This window comes from Apis laboriosa, unplaced genomic scaffold (assembly GCF_014066325.1).
Source record: "Apis laboriosa isolate Shangri-la unplaced genomic scaffold, ASM1406632v1 scaffold279_cov145, whole genome shotgun sequence".
NCBI lineage: Eukaryota > Metazoa > Arthropoda > Insecta > Hymenoptera > Apidae > Apis > Apis laboriosa.
This window is the reverse complement of record NW_025222632.1, coordinates 409629-431765: the sequence shown is the minus strand read 5'-3', so window position 1 is coordinate 431765 and position 22137 is coordinate 409629. Positions and strand designations below refer to the sequence as shown.

General features: G+C 35.5%; 2 protein-coding genes across 5 annotated transcripts in view; one reads left to right on the top strand and one right to left on the bottom strand.

Annotated features, from left to right (window-relative positions):
• The first annotated feature begins 2002 nt into the window (after positions 1–2002).
• On the top strand, positions 2003–6369 carry LOC122714047 (nucleobindin-2). 3 transcript variants are annotated; one of them, XM_043935037.1, is made up of 11 exons: positions 2003–2028; positions 3019–3148; positions 3221–3325; positions 3416–3637; positions 3726–3822; positions 3900–3976; positions 4058–4160; positions 4237–4417; positions 4479–4635; positions 5350–5391; positions 5595–6369. In XM_043935037.1, the coding sequence occupies exons 2-11, from the start codon at positions 3023–3025 to the stop codon at positions 6096–6098; spliced, it is 1614 nt and encodes a 537-aa protein (XP_043790972.1). In that variant the 5' UTR covers positions 2003–2028; positions 3019–3022; the 3' UTR covers positions 6099–6369. The 3 variants fall into 3 exon arrangements, with proteins under 3 accessions (XP_043790972.1, XP_043790974.1, XP_043790973.1); XM_043935038.1 differs by lacking the exon at positions 2003–2028 and adding an exon at positions 2930–2952; XM_043935039.1 differs by lacking the exon at positions 5350–5391.
• A 196-nt stretch (positions 6370–6565) lies between these two features.
• Positions 6566–22137, bottom strand: part of LOC122714046 (protein bric-a-brac 2-like) — a 181669-nt gene continuing 166097 nt past the window's right edge. Inside the window, exons 3-6 of one of the 2 annotated variants that reach the window (XM_043935035.1) lie at positions 16449–16629; positions 15405–15490; positions 13969–14205; positions 6566–13833 (exon numbers count right to left, since the gene is read on the bottom strand). In XM_043935035.1, coding sequence (XP_043790970.1) covers positions 13337–13833; positions 13969–14205; positions 15405–15490; positions 16449–16629 — 1001 coding nt within the window. In that variant the 3' untranslated portion in view covers positions 6566–13336. The remainder of the gene's footprint in view (positions 13834–13968; positions 14206–15404; positions 15491–16448; positions 16630–22137) is intronic. The other variant, XM_043935036.1, reaches the window with a different exon arrangement.

The window sequence follows — 22137 nt, the reverse complement described above, 5'->3', positions numbered from 1 at the left end:
AAATCATGAATTGCCTAACAACATTTTGATATTTTGATTTTTTTTAGGAATTAATGTTTTCTTTTCTTAGATAAGAATTATTTTTTAATCACTATCCAGTAATTTAGTTTATTGTTACAGATATGAATTGAAAAAAATAAATAAAAGAAGAATAGAGGTAATATAAGAGAGATATAGAAGAGATGTAGGAGAAAAAAGAATTAAAATAATGCTTGATCTTCATTTATTAAAAATTAATTATCTAATATTTTACTAATTCTGTTCTATTTATCTGTTTCAGGTATCTTTCAATGGAATGAAACAGAAGGAATAACTCATTCCAATATTTCTTTCATTATTAGATAAATCTTCTAATTTTTATTTTAAATAAAAAAAATATTTTCTGGTAGAATTTATAGGTGATGTGTTTAATATTGTGTTCTTCCTAAAAGGCAATCTTTGCCTTTCCTACTCTGATTCCCAAAATATATTCCTATTTTTCAATGAAAAAAATCCTGACTTACTTGCCTTCTCTAAACTCCTATAAATAATCAATAGGTAGCTCATTTCCATTCTTCCTGGCCATATATGATTTGTATCGTATCATAAATTCTTAAAAATTGTTATGAATTATGAAAACAATCTTTTCATAGATTATCGAAAGGCAGGATTGTTAAACGGAATATTTAATTCTTATGTAGATAGAAATAAGAAAAGAGCTAGATAAAATAGGTAGGATGTTTAGAGAGTTTTAATGATGATTTAATTTTATTTTAAGATCTTTTACAAGAAAAAATTGCACTATAAAAAAAACATTGGTTAAAATAAAAATGTATTTAAAATTAAGTGCATGCATAATTAAGGATATTAATTAAAAATAAGGATATTAATTAAATAAGGATATTAATTAAATAAAATAATGTATTGTAAATAAATAGTGTAGTGTTTTGTGGAAAGCTTATTTTTTTTATTTTTTTTTCTTTTTTTTTGTGTGTATGTGTGTACTTTTAATTATTTTTCATTTTCATAATGATGAAAATGTAAAATATTGATGGAAAGTCTTTTAATTTAGATTTTATTTTTAAATTCAGTCTTCTGTGCTGTTTTTCTGTACAATGATCAATAATTTAATTATTTTATAATTCTTCTTTTCCAACAATAAATGAAGAATTTGTATGAAAATAAATTTTGGCGCGAAAGATTGAATGAATTGCATTTCCTTCTCGTGCATTTCCTTCTCATGCATTTCCTATATTTTACTCTGTATTTTTTATATAATTTAATTTTTTGTATATAGTTAGATTATAACATATAAGAAATATTTTAATTTTTTTTTAAATATTTCAGAATATCATACGAAATCTCATTTATTGTATTTCTTGTCTGTATTTCTATGTTCTATGGTCGTAGTAAATCGTAGAGGGCGTAAAAAACATTTTAAAAATTTTTTCTTCGAAAGGTTGGTATTTCTGAACGTGAAATACGAAATCCCATAAGATGTCGCTTTTTGTTTCGTTTTCTGTTACTGAATCGATTAACAACGGATGTCATATCTATTCTGTAATTCATCTATGGCTTAGTTCATGACATAATTATTAAAAAATACTCATATTTTTTATCCATAGAAGAAAATTTCAATTTAATAAAAATTCCATTTGTGTTTTACTTTATATATATCATTTTTGTAAATTTATATTTTTTTTATTTTTTAATTAGTTGTAATTTTATTTATATTTCTTCATCTTTCTTGTTATATCTTGTTTAATTTTTTGTCACATTATCTTTAAAAATATTACCTATTAGAGATAAAATTATTAGTTTTTAATCGGTTGGTACTTTATTTAAAGTCGGTAATGTTGAAAACATAAAATAATAAAGAAGCAAGAAGACTGAGAATTAAGAGTGGGAATCAAAATATACATTAGATGGTAAATCTATTGTATATTTTGTCTATGGTAATATTATTTATATGTATATGAATACTACATATCAGATGTCTTCAGATAGTTAAAGAAATATCGTGAAATTATCAATATTATTCACTAAACGGTATTGATTAATATATATGTATTTTTCATTCATGTGCCAATTGTTTGTATTTTTAAACTTTTCATTGTGATTAATATCATTTAATTATATTACGAAAATCAGTTCATGTAGCATTAAACCAAGTGAAAAATTTGTGTGTTATCTTTCCAGCATCAGTAACAATTCTGTAACTAAAATCACGTCATTATCTATTTTGGAAACAAACGTTATTACCACATGTCACTGTATTTTCCTTATTCACTAATTCATATTTATTAGATTTCTATTTTATATATTATACGTTAAATATACAATATAAAACGCGTTCTTTCTTTTATCAATTAATATTATCACATGTAAATATATTATTATAGTTATTTGTACGAGAAAATCCAAAGATTATTCATTGATTAATTTTTAAGTCAGAATATTTGTGATCAGTGAAAATTTACAAGTACATTTGTACTTTTATTAAAAAAAAAAAAAGAAAGATAAAAAGAAAAAGAAAAAATAACGGTAAACAAGAACATATTGAAAAGAATTTTTTATATATATTTTTTTACATGTGATTTTATTTAATTAGTTTGACTTTAAATACAAATATTAGCAACTTTATTTTTTTTTAATTATTATTATTATATTTGAGTTTTTTTTATTAAAGATTGTTTCTTTTTTTACGAAAAGTGTAAATAAAGTAAATACAGTGTATTTTTAAATAATTTTAATATTTAATTTGTCTAATCAATTGTTATAATATTTAATTCTCATTTGATAGAATGATTGCAACATGTAATCAAATTAGTACATTTTCTGAGTAAATGCTCCATTAGGTGAACTTTCTCTTTTAAGTAACAGCTGTTGTGTGTATAGTGTTTTACATACATCAATTCGTATTTTTTATTAACGTGATTTTTTAAAACGCGATAAATCGAAAGATACAATCTAGTAATTTGATAATTTTTTTTATTATTAATTATTTTCATATGTGTAATATATAATATTTTGTTATAGAAACATGCAATATTTCTTATTATTTCTTCTAATAAGTGTGACAATCCATTGGTCAGTTGCACCACCTGTTAATCAAAAAAAAGATAAGGATCATGATAAAAATGATGAAGTTGAAGATGTGGAAGAAGTGGTATATTATTATTTGTAATAAAACAATAATATTTAATTTTATTAATAGTCATAATAAAAGTTTTTTACATAGGTAGACATGGAGTACCGTAGGTACTTAATGGAAGTTGTTCAAGCATTAGAAAGTGATCCTGAATTTCAAGCAAAATTGGAAAATGCATTGGATTCAGATATACGTGTAATTTAAAAAAAAATGACATTACATGCAAATTATATATAAAAAATAGATTTAATGCAATATATATTTATAAATCTCCTTTTTAATTAGACAGGGAAAATAGCTGAAGAACTACAGTTTGTAAATCGTAATGTTAGAACAAGATTGGATGAAATAAAAAGAGAAGAATTAGAAAGATTAAGACATCTTGCAACCAAAGAAAATGAATTGAAGAATGGTTTAGATGTTGATCATTTAAAAATACCTGAACATTTAGATCATACTAATACACGTACATTTGAAATTCAAGATCTAAAGAAGTTAATTGCTAAGGTAATATACTGTTAGTAAATAGAATCAGGCTTGTTATTAATTATAAATTAAATATCTTGTTGTATAAATATATTGTTCTTTTATATAGACTACTAAAGATTTAGCAAAAGCTGATAGAAAGAGACGAGAGGAATTTAAACGACATGAAATGGAAAAACAATATAAAGAAAGAGAAAAATTAAAACGTAATATTACAAAATTAATTATTTAATAATTTAGTTATGATAATATTAATTTTTCATTATATTTTATTTTATTATAGAAATGAATGATGCAGAAAAAAAAAAGTATGAAGAAGAATTGCAAACAATGAAAGAAAAGCAAAAAAAACATGAACCTGTAAGGCTTATTGTACCTGTAAATATATTTAATATTTTTTTTTATTCAATAATCTTACTTTTTCTCATTTTTATTTTATAGGTACATCATCCAGGAAGTAAACAACAATTAGAAGAAGTATGGGAAAAACAAGATCATATGGAAAATGAAGAATTTAATCCTAGAACATTTTTTTTCTTTCATGGTATCATATATTTTTATAATTATTTTTTTGTGATATTTTAAGTCTTAAAATAATTTATAAATAATTAATATTCAAGATGTTGATGGTAATGGAGTATGGGATCAAGATGAAGTTAAAGCTTTATTTTTGAAAGAATTAGATAAACTTTATGCTCAAGGTGCACCACAAGATGATTTTTTAAAACGAGCCGAAGAAATGGAAAGGATGAGAGAACATGTATTCAATGAAGCTGATCTCAATAAAGATGGTCTTATTAGGTATTTTATATATTTTAATGAAATTGATTATTTTATATTTATTTCATATCATTATTTATAGTTATGAAGAATTCTTAGAACAAACTAAAAAACCAGATTTTCAACAAGATGAAGGATGGCTAGGATTAGATGAACAACAAATTTATACTCAGGAAGAATTTGAAGCTTTTGAAAGACACAAACAAGAAGAGATGCAAAAAATGATTGCTAAAGGAATGGTGAGTATATTAATATAGTAAAAATTATTGTGATTATTTGTTATCTTTTTTAAAAGTATGCATATGTTGTGCATACTTTTGCATGCTTATTTTTATTAGGATTTTTTTATGCTTAAATGTACACCTTTAGTTTGTGAAATGAAAATGAATGAACTAATAAATTTAGAAAAAATTAATTGTACGTTTTATTGAAAATCTTATTGTTTTGAACCCGATGTTTTAAACGAACATTTTATTTTTATTTAAAAATAATCATTACATATTTTTATTAATTTTTTAATTTTTTTGGAAAATTTCTTTAAAATTTTGAAAATGCATAATGCTGTTTCTAAATTTTATATAATTTGTGAATGATATTTACGAAACATTTGTGTTCGTTTAAAGTGATTGATTTAAAAGCTATAACAGTTTTTAAATCCATCTAATATATAGTTTGTAAGAAAATGATTATGCAAAAAATTAATTAACGAATTGTATCAACTGCTTTAAAGTATTAGTAGACAAATATTTATGTAATATTTTACTATTGAATAATACTAATAGTATTTTGTTTCATTATTTTAAATTTACAAATAGCAAAGGGTACAATAATGCATTGTGTTATTAGTGATTATTTTTTATCCACTTTAATCTTTTTTTTTTAAAGAAGCATTGTTTATAGTGTTTTTGTAATCGATAATAATTAGCTTGTGCACTTTTTGTTGCTGTTATTAGCTACCACCACACCCAGGTAGTATACCGGCACAATCCGAGCCGGTAAGTAACCCTAGCTTTTCAAAATATTTTTATCTAAAGCGAATGTAAAACATAATATAAAAAATTTTTTTAATAATTAATAATAATAATATAATAAAAAGAAACAATAAAAAAATTTACATTCTATATTTAGCATATAAAAATAGTAAAAATTAAAATTAAAATGAATAGATTGTGACAATAATTCTGTTCATATTTTTCAGTTTCCATCACAATATGGACATGCACCAGTTGCACCTGGATTAGTTCCACCTCAAGTGGATTCAAATCAAAATGTTCTGCATCAGCAACAATTTCAAAATCCACAATATAAACAACAGCCACAAATTGTAAATCCTCAGCAAATTCATGATCAAATTCAACAACAACAGTTTCAAAGACAAATACCAAATCAACAATATCAATATGTGCAAGTACCTCAAGAACAAAATCCTGTTCAACAGTTACACTCTGCACCTATACTAAATCAACAAAATCAAGGACAAGTTTTGGTTCAACCTTTAAGTCAATCTTTAGGTCAACAAGTACAAATTCCAATTCAACAGAATGAACATCCAGTTTCAAATTTGCAACAACAGCAAATAAATCAAATACCACAAAATATTAACGTGCCACAGCAAAATAATCAAAATCAGCCGAATTTGCAATCTACACAGATTCCTACACAACAAGAAATTAATAAAGTACCAACTGATCAGAAAGTATAATTTTATCTCTAATAACAGGTAATATTTTTAAATCACATAATATAACAAAAAATTATTGTCAAGATATGACAAGAAAGACGAAGCATTTAGAAAAAAAAAGTTCAAATTTTTTATCATTTTATAATGTTTTTCATATCTTTCTTCGTTTTCGTTTTTTCATTAATTCTAGCATCTGTATGTATACAGAACGCTAATACTACGTTTCATGAAAGATTGAATTATTAATTTTTCGCATTTATCATAAAATATAAATAAAAGTATTTCAAAGAAACGCAATCGTTGAAAAAAACATTGTTTATTTTGCTACCTTGATGATAGATCCTTGATGAAGTGATGAAGTAGTAATTCATTTATTCTGTATTAGAAGCAACTATGTTTCTATGAAGAATAATATTTAAATCATCACATGCATCGAATGATAAAAATTTAGGAGATGGGTATGATGTGCAATTCAGTGAAAAAAAATCTTATTTAATTTCTCATATTTATTATTGCATACTGTTTATGTTAGTATATTACTTAGGTATACGTGCCAAATAGCAACTTAAATATATGATTGCGTGATTCATCTGTTTGTTTCACCCGTCAAGCACGGATAGGTAGGTAGGTGGGTAGGTAGGTAGGTAGGTAGGTAATGTAACGCTTACTCTACTATATATAAGGTGTATTTATAATTATAGCATATGTTGGTAGAACGTCATCTTACATGCTAATCGGTAATAAATAAAAGAGGAATTCGTAATGGGTGACAGGTTTTGCTTGCATCCGTGACTAACGTAAACTATTTCCAAAGCCTCGTATTTGAGGTGTTCGGAAGGAAACGGAAACAAACGTCGCTTCGCGATTCGTCACGGGTACACACACGTTTCGAGCGTTTTCTTAAAGTCACGCGCGCAACTATTCGTATAGTGTGTCGGTTTAATCAATTCGACTATCTACTCAAAAGAAATACTTTGTTTTTAATGTAAATAGAAACAATAGTAACTATAAACTATCGCCATCTGCAAAGAAACTTGCGTTTATCGTCATTTTTTGGACAGCGAGCGTCTTCTATTGTAAGCTGCGACAATTTCGAATGAATCGATCGAGATTAGAAACTGAAACGAAGACAATTAGACACAATTCGCAGGTTCACGCGATCGAGGTTGAAAAGTGATAGAAACATGTATATAACAACCGCAATAACGATTCGGAGACATTCTCTAAATTTCGAGGTAAGAACTGGTCGGAAATTGCTACGATCAACTTCGATCGCGAGAGCGCATTACGTGGTCCTTTTCGATTTCGCTCCTAATTATTCGCGAGGCATTGGTCGGAGGCCATCCGCGCTCCTCAACTTTATTCGCAAGCGTCTTTAAAAATATTTATCCGTACCTTTTAGAACGCCTTTCTACCTCGTATTACATCGACCAATGTCTCGTTAGCGCACTATGGCGGCAAATTCAAATGAAACAGAGGCTCGGATCTTAAATTACATAAAATACCTTTACGACCGGACAAATAAATATATTACAGGTTACGATAATAAAGATGAACTTTGTCGTATAATAATGTTGCATCCTTCTATTTACAGTGAACGCGCGATTGTGCTTGTTTGTCGCGTAGCATATTGTGTTTTTTCTTTAGTGTATTTGTTCCAAGAATCATTTCTCTTTTCGTTCGCTCGTTTACATTCTTTCTATACACTTTTCACTCGGATCTCTTATCTTTTCTAGTATTTATTTTATCTCTCTTATATACTTCTTCCCTTTATCTTTTCTCTCCACTCTTTATTCGCTTATCCTTTCAATTCTTTCAAACTTCCTCTTGTTTCACATTTTCTTGAGCATGTGTCATGTAACGTGTATATGTATATGTATATGTATATGTATATGTGTATGTGTATGTGTGTGACATCGCTCAAAATGCGTAGGTAAGTGGTCGGGTGCGCGTGTATTTGTGGACGCATACGTTGGATATTGCCCCACGACTGGGTGTATACGATTAAATAATCAGATTCTGAAAAATGTGCGGTTCTATTGTTCGACTAATAATTTCTGTAAATTAGGATGCCACCTATAGTTTAGTCTCGAATGTTTAGTTCGTTACTGCAGCAGAATAACGCGTGTCGTTCCACGTTGTCCTTCGACCGCGTTCCTTCCGCTGTCGTAACGTCCTTTCGTTAAACGCAGTTACGTGTTACATCCTGTAAACTAGTCGTAAATCGCGGATACAGGGATTACTACGCTTCGTTATCGCTTTTACTCTTACGGCCTGCTTGGATTCTTTTGAATGTTTCTTCTCTCTCTCTCTCTCTCTCTCTCTCTCTCTCTCTCTCTCTCTCTCTCTCTCTCTCAACCTCTTCTTCTCGTGTATACGTGTGGCGCGTATGTCGGGTCGATCATTATTATAATAAGACATTACATCTCGAAGCCAAGGCGAAAATAAAGGAAAGATTCGGCGCGTGCACGTAATACATTTCAGATCCTGTATTTTTGAACTAGAATGAATGTTAAAAATTTCGTTTGCAATTGCAGCCGAGTGTTGTGGTTTGTTGCCTCGTGGCCTGACGCGTCCCGCTCGCAAACTTTTCCACGCGTTTTTCCTCCCCCTCCCCATTCTCGTGATCCTATCGCAAGATCTTCCGCAAGACTTTCCACCCCTTCGATCCATCTTAGCCGGGCCGCGTTACATTTTTCCACTCGGATTCGCAAAGAAATCGGGAAGATGGACGCGCAAGATGGATCGAGAAGAGCGGGAAACACGAGCGAGATGGATCGATATGCGAGTGAAACGTAAAGTACAGGCCACGAGGACAAATGGGATAGGTTTATTCCTCGAAAGTGGTATACTAGCGTCACGCCTGTCCGTCCTTATGTTGCCTCGATAAAAATTCTAAGAGCTACTTTGTCTTCGACTCTAAGATCCTTACTTTTGTCTAACTTAATTCTCCCCGTGAACTTTTGTTTCGTCCTCGACGACGTTTGAACGGAAAACTGCATCATCTTCCTTCAACGTAAAACGCATCCAGCAGCAATCTTATAGCGTCAATATATCAATTTATGTATATATATACTTTTTTTTTTGTCTCATATATATTTACTTTACTTTGTGTCCTATATCAATAATAGCGTATTAGATGCATTTTTTTTTTTTTGTTCACTTACACCTTATGTATGTAATATAAGTATCTTTGTTTTTCTTCATCTGTTCACAGATATATCAAAAATGCGCAAACGAAAGATTCTCGAAATATCCGTTCCCTCTGATAATTTAGTTACACGCTTCTCTCCTACTTTTCATCCCCCCCTTCCCCCTATTTACCATCCTTCTTCGCTCTTTCTATGTCTCTTTCTTTCTCTTTCTCACTCTCACTCTCTCTCTCGCTCTCTCTCACTCTCTCACTCTCTCTCTCTCTTTCGTACAAGCGAATCAAAAAGAAACGTTTACGAGAATATGCCATTCAGGGTATTACCGGTGGTGGGTTGATCCAAAACAGAAATTTTGTCGGGTTTGCTTGTAGATTTTGTACATTCGCTCTACACGCACACAAAAGTTTCGTAGACACATTGCGTAATCGATGGGAAAAAAAAAAAAACAAAAAAAAAATTCACTATCCCAACCAGATCCGATTCGAATCGATCGAGAACGGGTATCGATATTGTTTTAAAATTGAAGCCAACAATTTTATTTATTTATTTATTCTTCTTTTTGCAAAATATTCGAGTTCCTCCTTTGATTCTATCCTCGACTATAACACCGTGCTGTTTAATCTTCGCAGAAATCGCGCAGCGTCGCTAACACTTCGAGACGAGACGAAGAGAATATGTATACATACTAAGGAGTAGTAATAGTTTTTGTTTTACGCAACATCCCCACAAATAATTCTTTGTATCTTTGTCATCTGTACTTTTTTTTTTTTTTTTTTTTTTTGCTTTTTCCTCTCTCTTTCTTTCTTTCATTTTGTTTCTTCTATTTCTTTTCCACTTTTGTCGGAAATGATTCATTTGGTGATGTGAAATTTCGAATGATTTTTTCATCACGTACAAGTGGTCACGGTCTACGGGACACGTAAAATTCTTTTTTTTTTTTTTTGTTTGAAAGGCACTTGCTACTTTTTTTTTTTTTTATACAATATTAATTTTAATCTTTTCCACATTCTCGCCTGTTCACATTCCCCATCCTTTTCTCTCGCACACTCTCTCCCTAACCCTTTATCGTTCCGCTAATTCTTTCTCGCAATTTCGTTCGCGGCTCTTTGAATATATATATATTTTTTTTTCCCTTTCTTCTTCCAATTCCATCTCCTCGCTTTGACTCACGAGTTTCTTTTGCTCCACCCTGCCGCTGGTTTCGTTCAAATTTACCTTCTCGTTGAACACATTAAGCCTAAATCGTAATAAAATCTTTTAAATTCGCGATTTATCATTCTTCTTTCTTTTTTTCTTTCTTTTTTTTTTTTTTTCCTCCTTTCCTCAATCGATCGCTCTCTCGCGTGTCGTTCCGATTTTCACGAAAAAATAAAACGTGCTCGATCGGCACTTTTTTTCTCGTCGACCGAATTTTTTTTTTTTTTTTTTTTTTTTTTTTTTTTAGTTTCATCCAAAAATCTTTTGTATCAAGAATAACGCGTTTTAGAGATTTTTCCCGAATTTAATTTTCTAATCGCCGATAATTAACTTGCTAATCGATTCCTCTCGGAACTTTCGTACAAACCGTTTAAAGCTTCCATAGGGGAGTGGCGCGAGAACAACGTTTTCTAAAAAGATTGCCTAAACAACGTATAACACGACGGATAGCCTATACGCCCCCATCTTTCTTTTTTCTTTTTTTTTTTTTTCCTTTTTTTTTCTCTCGAGCAAAAGCGAAAAGCGATGGTCTTTTCCTTTTACAGAAGGCCACTTCGAATTTTTTTTTCTTTTTTTTTTCTTTTTTTTTTTTTTATTTACTTTTTAATACTTACAAAGAGTCACTCGAACCAGTGTGCCAACTTTAAAAAATTTGCTTTATTTATTTTTTTTTTTTTTTTGTTTAGAAAATTTCGTTCTCTCTGTCACACGCTCTCCCTCCTTTCTCTCTGTCTCCTATCCCATTCGCTCTCTCATTCTTCCCCATCCTGTCCATCTCATTCTCTCTCTCTCTCTCTCTCTCTCTCTCTCTCTCTCTCTCTCTCTCTCTCTCTCTCACTGTCTTCCCCCTCTTTCTGCTCCTAGGGTGACTAGGCTCCGGATACGAACTCGCTCGTAGACGTCGCACGAGATCTCTTGAACGGCGGTTCGTGGCAAGAACGATCGAGGAGTAGACGCGAATCGTTTGAATGAAATTCCGTGCTTAATTATTGAGAGTTGACAATGTCGCGCGTTAATAATCCAACAATCGGTGCAACAACGATACCGATCGGTGGACAGAATTTGAACGATTCCGAAAAAGGGAAACGGCCGGTTTGTTTCGACGGCTACTCGACTCGTATTGTTCTTCGATTGTCGAGGATCGAGGGTCTTCTTTCGCGAAAAGTCGTACGCGTAATATGTAAAATTTTGAAAAATAGCACGATCTTTCCGAAAATAATCCATTCATCCGCGCGCGCACGCATCCACATCACGTTCACACATGCAGATTTTTTTCTTTCCAAAAAAATTTCACTCATTCGTTCACGATATTACAGGCAATCTCGCGCATTTATCGACGCATTTTCTCTTGTTCCAAATTCAATGAATTTCGCGGTAGTAATGAGTCGTCATTAATTTTTTTTTTTTTTTTCTTCGTTTCCTAATCTCTAAACCTTATAATTTTTATACTTGGCATACCCCAAATATGGCAGGAAGGCAATCATTACACTTAATAAAGTACAGCAATCGGTTTTTTTGTTCTTTCTTGCGTGCTAACGCGATCGCACTTAGTCAAACAATATTTTTTTTTTGTTTTTTTTTTCTTTTTTTTTTTCGTTTTCTCTTTCATTCCGTAGAGATTCAGTCGTCGTCGTTTTATAAAAATCGACGAACGGTCGCAAGAGAATTTTGTACATCTCTTTCGCTCTCGTAAGATTCTTTTTTTTCCCCCGTTTTTCTTTATTTTCTTTTTTTTTTTTCTTTTTTTTTCTTTTTTTTTCTTTTTTTCGGAAGCGCAACGTTTCTCCAATCGATCCCGCGTTCTATGAACGCCCTAATTTCACCAGTCGTCACCCTTTCGCAGCGTCTCGCTGCCAACTACATCTTATTATTCGCTCTCCACCGCCCGTAGTAATGCACGGACGTTGGTTTCTTAATAAATCGGCGAGTCCCCGATATATTAAACCGCGTCTCGAATCGCGGCGGGAATACTGGCTCGTGATACAAGATCTCACCAATTACTATACATTTGGCATATTAAACGTATGGTATATATGCATAAGATATATAAATCTCGACTGTAGCGTGTGTCCGTGTAGCACGCGAATTCTCGTCCCCTTTCTCTCTCTCATTCTCTCATTCTCTCTCTCTCTCTCTCTCTTTCTCTCTCTCTTTCTCTCTCTCTCTCGCTTCCACGCGTCCATCACGCTTTTTTGACGCGCAGCCGGATGCCTCGCAAAGAAGAATGTCGCGGGTTCCTAATCGAGCGATTAGCTACGGAACGTTCTCTCTTAAAATAGGCGGCCTTGGAGGCTGCGAGCGGAGCTCGGTCGAGCGATCGCGATCGATGCTCGAGGGTGTCGGTCGGAGGAGGGAGGTTTCGTAGTATGCGAGAGATTCGAGGGGATTCGAGGGATCGAGCATCGATCGGGTGTGCGTTCCCTAAAACGTCGTCGCTTCCTCGATTCGCGGGACTCCCCCTCTCAATTCTCCATTTTCCCCTCTCTCCCCCGCTTTTGATTGTAAATCTCGTCGAACGATCTCGCGGCGAGATCGCTCTGATGCATATAAGTATATATATATATACTTATATATATACTTATATATATACTTATATATATATATACTGCAGTGTCGTCGCGAGGACGAATGATCGACCGAATACGGACCGTTCGAGAAAGATGGAAGATACGCAATCGGTGCTCGACTCGACGAAATGGCGATTATCACCGTGCGAATCGTCTACCTTCGAATAATCCGTATAGCCGAGCGTCGCCTCCCCGTAGACTCGGTTCTGCGCGATGCGTCGTCGACGATTGCGACGATGGCAGAATCCTGTTAGGAGGATCGCGATGGAAGTGAGACGACGACGACCACGCTGTTCCGCCGATCCAACAATTAGCTCGTTCTGTCTCGAGCCTGCCTTGCTTACTATTCGCAACGCGAGTCCGTCAACGGCTCGAGTTTAACGGGGATCTTGTCCTTGTCCTTGAGCCCGTGCGGACTCTTCACGAGATCCGCGATATCCTCCTGAAAAAGGGTCTCCGGCCGCGGGCTGACGAAGCTTCGTGCCGGTTTGTAGGTCATTCCGCTCACGCCGATTCCGACTTCCACGCTGCTTGGTATGTGGCCGGGATCCATTAGGGGGCCGAGAGGGCTGGCGAGGGGGCTCTCCATCGGGCTCTCGGGTGGGCCACCGCTGCCCGGACTTCCCAGGCCTAGGTTCAACGGCGAGTTACCGGTGTGCCCACCGTTGTTGCTGCCGATAATAGGCCCGCTGTTGTTGTGGTGATGCTGGCTGGCTTGCATCGCCGCCTGCAGATTCGACGTGAGGCTCGTGGACAGGTTCGTGGAGAGATTTGTCGCCATCATGTCGTGCTGTTGCGAGTGCGCTGCCGCCACCATGCTGCACATTTGATGCCGCAGTCCTGTTGTACGCCGATGGCGGGCACCGAGAATAATTTTTTCCATTGTTATTAATATTATTGTCATTACTGTGTTTCGATAGGGGGAGGGAGAGGATTTTGCGGAAGGGTTGGAACTGGTGGCGGTCGTCTTGTTACCTTGAGCGACTGCGGCAACCGCGGCCGCGGCTGCCGCTCCGGGACTGACCGCGCCTTCCGGACCGTTGCAAGCTGCGTAATTCGCCAGACCAGGATATATAGTTGGCTCTTCCTTCACCATGTGCGGGGAATGACCGTCGCGGAACACGACGGCTCGGATCACCCCGCGAATGTGCTCGTCCGGCCAAACGCCTAGTAGAATCCTTTGCGGCCTTCCTCTACCTTTTGGGCGAAGATCTGTAGAGGACCGGTACCGAGAAACGATAAGTATCTTTTCCTATTTTAATGACATGTATGTGTATATGTTTTGACTTCCGACTCGATTCAGTTGATAGTGAAAACGAATTTCTATTTTTTTGTATTTCTTTTAATCGATTCAATTTTTGCGGAAAAATTGTATATTTATATACAAGTGAGAGAAGAATCGAAGAATCATGTATAACTTGTTCGACGAGTTTTATTATCGTTTTCGAACATATTTCGCATTCGAGTCGGGAGAATGTTATTATATACGTATAATTTATGTATATTGGATTGGGTAGGAAAGTTATGTCGGTTTTTGATTTTGCTAAGATAAACAATTTCAAATGTGCAACACGCATTATATATATTTATAATAAATTCATTTTATCCGTATGAAATATATTCTATTCCCGTCTAAACTTAGAAATCAATGTAAACTAACAATAAGCCGTTGTTGAAACGTGGTTGAACGTAAAATATATCTGTTTTCAGTGGCATTTCGTATGTATTATATATGAATTTAAATGGGATATAAATGCAATATCGCCGCAAAAAAATATTTGCCATTTGCTTTGAAAAGTGAACGTATCGGTAAACGTTAACAACTTTCCTAATCGATATAATTTAATCCTTTCGAGACGGATTTTTCTTTTTCGCGATGAATACAATGATACAAGGAATGTCTTGTCACAGGTTCAGATTGATATATAAATGTAACTACTCGATAATTTAAAAATTTATATCAACTTATCGGATTATTATAAGGATTTCGAACGCGTACTAAAATATCTGAAACACTTTTGACGCGGATTTTTCTATTAGACAATAAATTGAGAAAATTTCCATAATGGGATTAAAATTTCACCTCTGATAAAATATTCTTGTCTCTTATCGATAATAAAAAAAAAAAAAAAAGAACTAAAATTCATATAAAAATTAATTTGAAACTTAAATTCTATTAGTCTCGAAAGGATTAAATTACTTTATATACGTGAACAACAACAACAATAATAATAATAATAATAATAATAAATTAATTTGCGTTTCGCTCTCATAAAAATCGGCACATTTACATTTCCACCAATCCAATACGATATAAATATAAAACGAGACAATTCTTCTAATACGTATTTTCTTTTTTTCTTCTTCTTTTTTCAGACAAATTCCTGAGGGACGAAAATGGGTGAACTTACCAGCTCCGCCATCGGCGCTCGGACCTAGCATATTATGTACCCGATTGGCATACAACACGAACGTCGGGTAAGGGATGTCGTATTTCCTGTAACAAAATGTCACGAAGCGTCTCACAATCGGAAGAATTAAATTGCTTGGTACGATTGCAGATCGTTTTGCTTGGTCAATCCGGGTCAAGAAAAAAATCGATTCTCGTAAAAATTCTCGTAAATATTATCGAGTTCGTTCCGCGAAACATTGCCCGATCGAAACGCACTCGCGCTCGCACAAAGGAAAAAGAACCTTTAACGACTACGCGTTATTACGCGCGTACGATACGCGTTTTACGAGCAAGCTGTAAAAGTTCTTAAGTCGACCGCACGCCGAACCCAATGGCCAATTGTTTTCTCCCTGTTTTAACCCATTTACATCCGACACACATGGTTTACCGCCCGTGGTGGTAACCGCGATTCTCGCAACTAAATCATTTTGACCGAATCGCTCGAAACTTTCACGGCAAATTGTTCGCCCCGACAAAACAAACTGTAACGTGGCGGGAATTAATTTCGCTTAGCCAGTTGAAAAATAACTGGCGGTAACTGAAAAACCGGTGATACTTTTGTCTCGAGTGATTAAACCGATCGATTTTAACGACGGCACTCGCAAATATTGCGACGTTAATCGTTTACCACCACCCCCCTCCCCCTCCCCCTCCCCCTCCCCCCCTCGTTATAATAGGGGGATCGATTGAAAATTTCCACCATTGGTTGCAACCAACGGTCCGATGAACTTTCTTAGTTTAATTTGTCTCGTCGCGCCGCAAATATCCATCTAATAATTCAATTCTTCTTTCTTCTTCCCTAAACGGGAGGGAAATGTCTCATGCAGATGTAATTCGACCGGATTAAGTAGCGGCGCGACGAGATTCGTTTTAACGCGAGAAATTCGGTTTCCTTTGATTTCAAAATTATGGAAGGGGGAGGGAGAGACATGAACGAAAGGATAACGTAGAAAGAACGTATTGCGTATATTGGAAAGTAAGTTGAAAAAAGGGATATATTTACCTAGCTGCCTGACTCAAGGACAATCCTTCTTTCAGGACGCTGAAGATCGCCTCCGCCATCGTTTCCGGTCGCCAAGATTTGAGCGGGCCACGTTCACGAAAGCGCAGATTGTGGACCAGGCTCTGATTGGTGTTCCAACATTTCTGCCACATCGATTGCAGCTGATACTGGTAGCTGTCTGCTAGTTTACGCCCCCCGTGGAAAAGAGAAAACAGAAAAAGCCGAGCGTTAGTACGAGTCGTATTAGTTCGATCAAGGGAGAGAAGATTACGCGTGATATAAAGATCTGGGAGCGAATTAACATCAACGATCAACTTTTCGATTATCTCCTTTTTTTCTTTTCTGTTTTTTTTTTCTCTTTTTTCTTTTTTCTTTTTTTTTTTTTTTTCCATTTCATATACGTTTTCGTTATTCGTGACTCATCGGTTTCGTTAACGCGATCGATTCAAATCGATCGATCGAAAAGTTGATTCGCCGTGTTACGCGAGCGTGTAAACGGACGCGCGTCGATTCGCGCGAACGAATATATGCAAATGAATTGAAAGAATCAAATTGAATCGAATCGAATCGTTTCGAAAGCGACGACGATTCGAATTCGACGAAATCGATACAAGCCATACGACAATATAAATAGGGTAAATAAACCAGACGTAGGTAAGTCGAGCGAAGGTGCGAGTATCGTGTACTTAGGTTCCTTTGTAGCTGGTTGGGGCGTAGCGTACCTGCGAACAAAGTATTGAAAGGCAAGTTGCGGCGGGGATATGTGGGAGCGGGAAATAAACACTACGTGTCGTGTATACGTTAACGTATCGATTGTATTATCGTTGGCGTACAATCGTTATATAGAATAAAACAAAGAGGGAGAGAGAAGAAAAAAAAAAAGAGTGAAAGAAAAGAGAAAGAAAGAAGTTCTTAACGAAACAAGCTCGATCGTTAATAGAAAATATTTTGCTTAAACGTTACACGGTAATCGCAGTCTCGCGCAACCGTTTGGCATCTGCGCTTGCGCATGCGCAACGCGAGCGAACGAACGCGAGTATGATACGACTCGAATACCGGCTACGCCACGAACGGCTGGCCTCAATTCGCAACGATTATTTAATAGTTAACTTATTGGGTTTAATTGAGCATCCTCCAATTTGACGATTAATACAATTAATTGGAAAGAAACGCGCGCGTGCGCGTCGGTACACGCGTCGGTGCACGCGCACGCGTGTACGATCGAAATACCGAGTCGTCGGGCTTCTCGTTTTCAAAGAGGTTTAACTGACGATCGGACAACGACGAATAAACGCTTAGTTCTTTCTTATCGAAACAACTTGGTTACGCAACTTCCTATCTCGTTCTTCCTACGCAAAAGTTAACGTTTCCGAATCTCCGTGATGTTCGGAGATGCTCGCAGCGAAGAAATAATGATATCACCAATCGTGAAACGCGATACATACAACTAGCCATTAGCGCCACGAAAGATGGATTATAAATACAATTAAGAATTAATAAAAGTTTCCCGAAATACTCTCGAGAGCTTATTTTTCGCTACTGCGTTCGCATTGAAAATTATTCGCGAGAAATACTCCCGGGACCAATTGTCAATATAATTTCATTCGCATCTTAATAATAGACTTTACGTATCTGACATATTGTATATTTTTCCGCGGCGCGAAACATCATTACGAAACGTATTGTCGTGCCACTACCAATTCTACAAGTAAAATCTTTTGTCGGAATCTCGTCAAGTGTGTCTTATTCGTGGAGTATTCTACGATGATCGCACAATAGGACCGTGGTATACAATTACAAAAGTAATCGAGATCGATTTAACGCGATCTCCGTTCCAATTAAAGGGAAACGACGCATGAATATCAGTTTGAAAATTACCGCGACGCGCGAGGGCGGCTATCGTATATTTATCAACTGAGCAACGGGGTTGACCCGTGTTACGCGATAAACGTTAAAAGGTTGTACCTCTCGTGTAACACGAGCGCTCGAAAGTGTCGTTTATTCGCTAATTGCGGAGAATGCTTACGAATGCAATGTTTCACGAGTTTCAAACGTTTTCCAGACATTATCCGCGATTTCTTTAATTCGTCAGAGTTTCGAAAAGGAGTTTAGAATGCGAAGATATACACAAAGTGGATAAAATTATAGGACACTCGGAAAACAGTATTGCATATTTATTTGTAATATTACGATTTATAAATCTATAAATATTATAATGAATTTTGAATTTAAAAAAAAAAAAATACAATTTCAAACTTGGACGAAATTATCAAATTCAAATTATCTTTTTTTAATATTGGTAGCGAGTCTTTTTTATTTTGAAGATTCAAATTTTTGCGCTCACAAATGCGCGCTTTTTAAAATTTTGTTTAATATCATTCTATTACTCGTCTCCTTCGTATAATTCTAAATTTTCATTTCCTACGATATTAAAATTCAAAGATTCTCCGATTTAAAATTGGTATATTTTTAGTAATAAAAAATATCCAATCATCATGATACGTATATTTTTTTTCTTTTTTTTTTTTTTTTATTAAATGTTAGCGTCTTATAATTTTGTCCACTTTGTGTAAGTTGTTTTCGGTGAGCGTAGAATTTCAATGTTCTCGAGTTGCATATTTCTCATATTCTAGCGATTTTTTTTTTTTTTTTTTTTTTGCATACAAAAATATAGAGAGCAGCTAGGTGTCATTCAACCGTTTATTACGCAGCTAATTTACTTCGCTATTCACGTTGAAATACCTTAGCTAATGGAGAGTATCGTTACTAAATTCGAACGATTTTCAACGGAATATAAACGTACACATATGTTCTCGAGTCTGTGCTCGAGCAAACTTGCTCGCTTCCACAACACCTTCGCGCTATAAGCGAATGTCAAGTTGTTATAAAAGTTCCGTCGGACCATAGTGTGTAACTATACCATCCGCATCGGAATTCAAAATGTTTGCTTTGTATTACGCTTTCTTATTAGTACGTGTTCCATTGCAAGAGTACGAAGCTTATGCTTAGCAATGCTTGTACAAAAAAAAAAAAAAAATTGTATCATTTCGTGGAACACGAAGGAAATCTTTTTTTTTCTTTTTTTTTAATCTTTCTTTTAAAATTCTAATATAAAATCTATACGATATATACCATGGTAGTAGTATATATCATTCCGACTGGCCAAAATCATTTTACGACAGCCCGTCCTCCGTTCTCTCATCGTTACACGCAAAATAAATGCTTTCGAACAAATTTTGTCTTTTTTTTTTTTTTTTTTTTTTTCTCTCTTTTCTTTTCAAATGGAATGTTACAACAAGATCCATCCGCTCAAATGTACATATTTGACTCTCTAAACGTGAGAGTGGGAATAAATCGAAGAACAATTATGATTGTACACTTTGAGATTCACGTTGATATCACATTCGAATAAGATACACGATATTATAACATTTGATTGGTAGGATTAAAAAGTTGAAACGCTTTTATCGATCTATACCATATATTCGTGACGACGAAGGCTCGAGTCGCGGCGACTAAAAATAAAGATCGAATTTATTAAACTACACGGAGTGGAAGACATCGAGCAAAAGGCACTTGCTTATATCGCTGGAATAATCGTTAACCGCGATAAGGCGCAATATATTATTATTGCTTTAACTACAATATAAACGTTACCATTATCATTATTGCTACTACTTATTACGATGATTATGGTCCCGCTGCGAATGATACACGCGACTTTGGACACGTTTCGGAGAAGAAAAAAAATTTGGTCCGCGAACCAAAAAGGATGGAATGCGCGTGGAATGTGAAAAACATCGATCGAAAGGGGAATCTATCCCGTAATCGCTTCTTCGCCGCTCGAAAACATTTTAAAACAGTTTAAACACTTGCGACAATCGGTGTTTCGAACCTGTTACATTACTTTCGTGGAGCGTGAACCTCCAGTGAAAAAGTTCAAGGATCGTCGCGGACAAAAAAAAAAAAAAAAAAAAAAAAGGCACAAAGATTTACAAAGAGGCGAATCAATAATGACACGGGGAGAGAGAGAGAGAGTGAGTGAGTGAGAGGTCACTGATCGTTCTCGTTCTCGTCGTTGAAGTAAAGCGAGACTATCGAGTGCTTTTTACAGAAAGCCCACCACCAACGGAAACCAGAGAGGCCGTTAAAGACAAAATTAGGATCACGTTTTCGCCTCAACTTTTCGACAAAGTTGAGGATCGCGTTCAATGATTTTTTCGTTCGGCGATTGTACGGGCTGACGCTGATGTCGCAGCAGAACTCGAGCACGGCCGTTTCCTCGCTCGAGTTCAACCCCGCCTCCTCGAGGACCATCATCCTCTTCGTCTTTCCGAGGATGTTGTCGTACAATGTGCCTTTCGGTATCCCGTATTTCGTGGACGCCTGGGTGAATCGCATCTTCTGAGTAACCACAGCCTCGATCGCTTCCTGGAGATCGTGCCGCGTCCACGTGGGCGCCTTCAGCTTCAGCAGGGTTGAATAGTCAGCTAGAAAATAGTCAGGGATTTCGTCTCGTTTTTTTCGTGATACCCTGTGGCTGATACCCGACCCAGAGATCGACCGATCTCTTGGAGGAGGTAGCTGGCCGACGGACACGAGATACAGCGTTATACATTCTCGTCGCCTAGATATATACCGGAAATACCAAACATCCAAACTCCCCTACCTTTTTCCCCCCACCCCACCCCGATTATTACCCCCCGGTCGTATCCCTTTGTCGTCTCCCTTTGCTCTGTTTGCGCACCATTTCTCGCTCCTCTTTTTTTTTTTTGTTTCTTTTCTTTTCTTTTCGTTCGAAAATTTCGTCGTCGATGAGAACGAATTTCTATCCGATCCGCGAGCACAACGAAAGGGTAGGAAAAGAAAGGGGTGCGACAAAGCGGTGAAACGACGAGATCGCGGAATCCGCGGTATAAAGCTATTATTACGAGAGGAGGACCAGAGGTGAAAAATCGTGAGGAAGATTTTTAACCGAATCCAGGAAGAAGAGGAAAAGAATTGGGATGAGATATATGGATTTATCTTGAAGACGATGAAATCGTGGCCGTCATCCGTGTGAAATCACTGGAAGATACTAATGGCGCGCGCGTAAAACGTTTCAAATATCGTATAGCAAATATCGCGACGAGTTTATGAACTAAGTGCCACTAAGAAAGACGGGAAGCGCATAAACGAGGAGATTAGGTCGGGATAAATAAGAAAGGAAAAAAAAAAAAATCGAAACGGACGATCGTTGAAAGCGGCAACCCACTCGAACCGAGTTGTGATGTTTGTTCGATTCTCGCTGTGTTTTGCGAGAAAGAGAAAAAAAATAAAAAAGGAAAGGGCGAAAGGATACGAAGAACGCGCGAGTGGGAGAATTGGCTGCGAGTCGTGAACGTGTTGGTCCCATTAACGGGTGGCCATTCGGTTTTCTATCTAAATTACTCTATAATATATATCAAAGTAACGGGCATATTTCTGCGCTTTATTATCAGAGATAACAACGTATAGCCTCTAACTCATTCGTGTACCCATTCTCTTTCTCTTCACTACTAGTTCTTCGTACGTACTATTCTCCCTTTTCTTCGGCGATCTCTTCCATCGACATTTGGTCCTCGTCGTCTCACCGATTTATACACTTTTCCAGCCCCTGTTTCTTTTCTCCCTCTTCTTCTCGATATATATATGTATATATATATATATA

Excerpts from the sequence above, each read along its gene's own strand:
- LOC122714047 (XM_043935037.1), top strand. The coding sequence starts at position 3,023 with ATGCAATATTTCTTATTATTTCTTCTAATAAGTGTGACAATCCATTGG. Across the intron at positions 4,161-4,236 it reads AACATTTTTTTTCTTTCATG|ATGTTGATGGTAATGGAGTA; the intron begins GTATCATATATT and ends TTAATATTCAAG. Across the intron at positions 5,392-5,594 it reads TACCGGCACAATCCGAGCCG|TTTCCATCACAATATGGACA; the intron begins GTAAGTAACCCT and ends CATATTTTTCAG.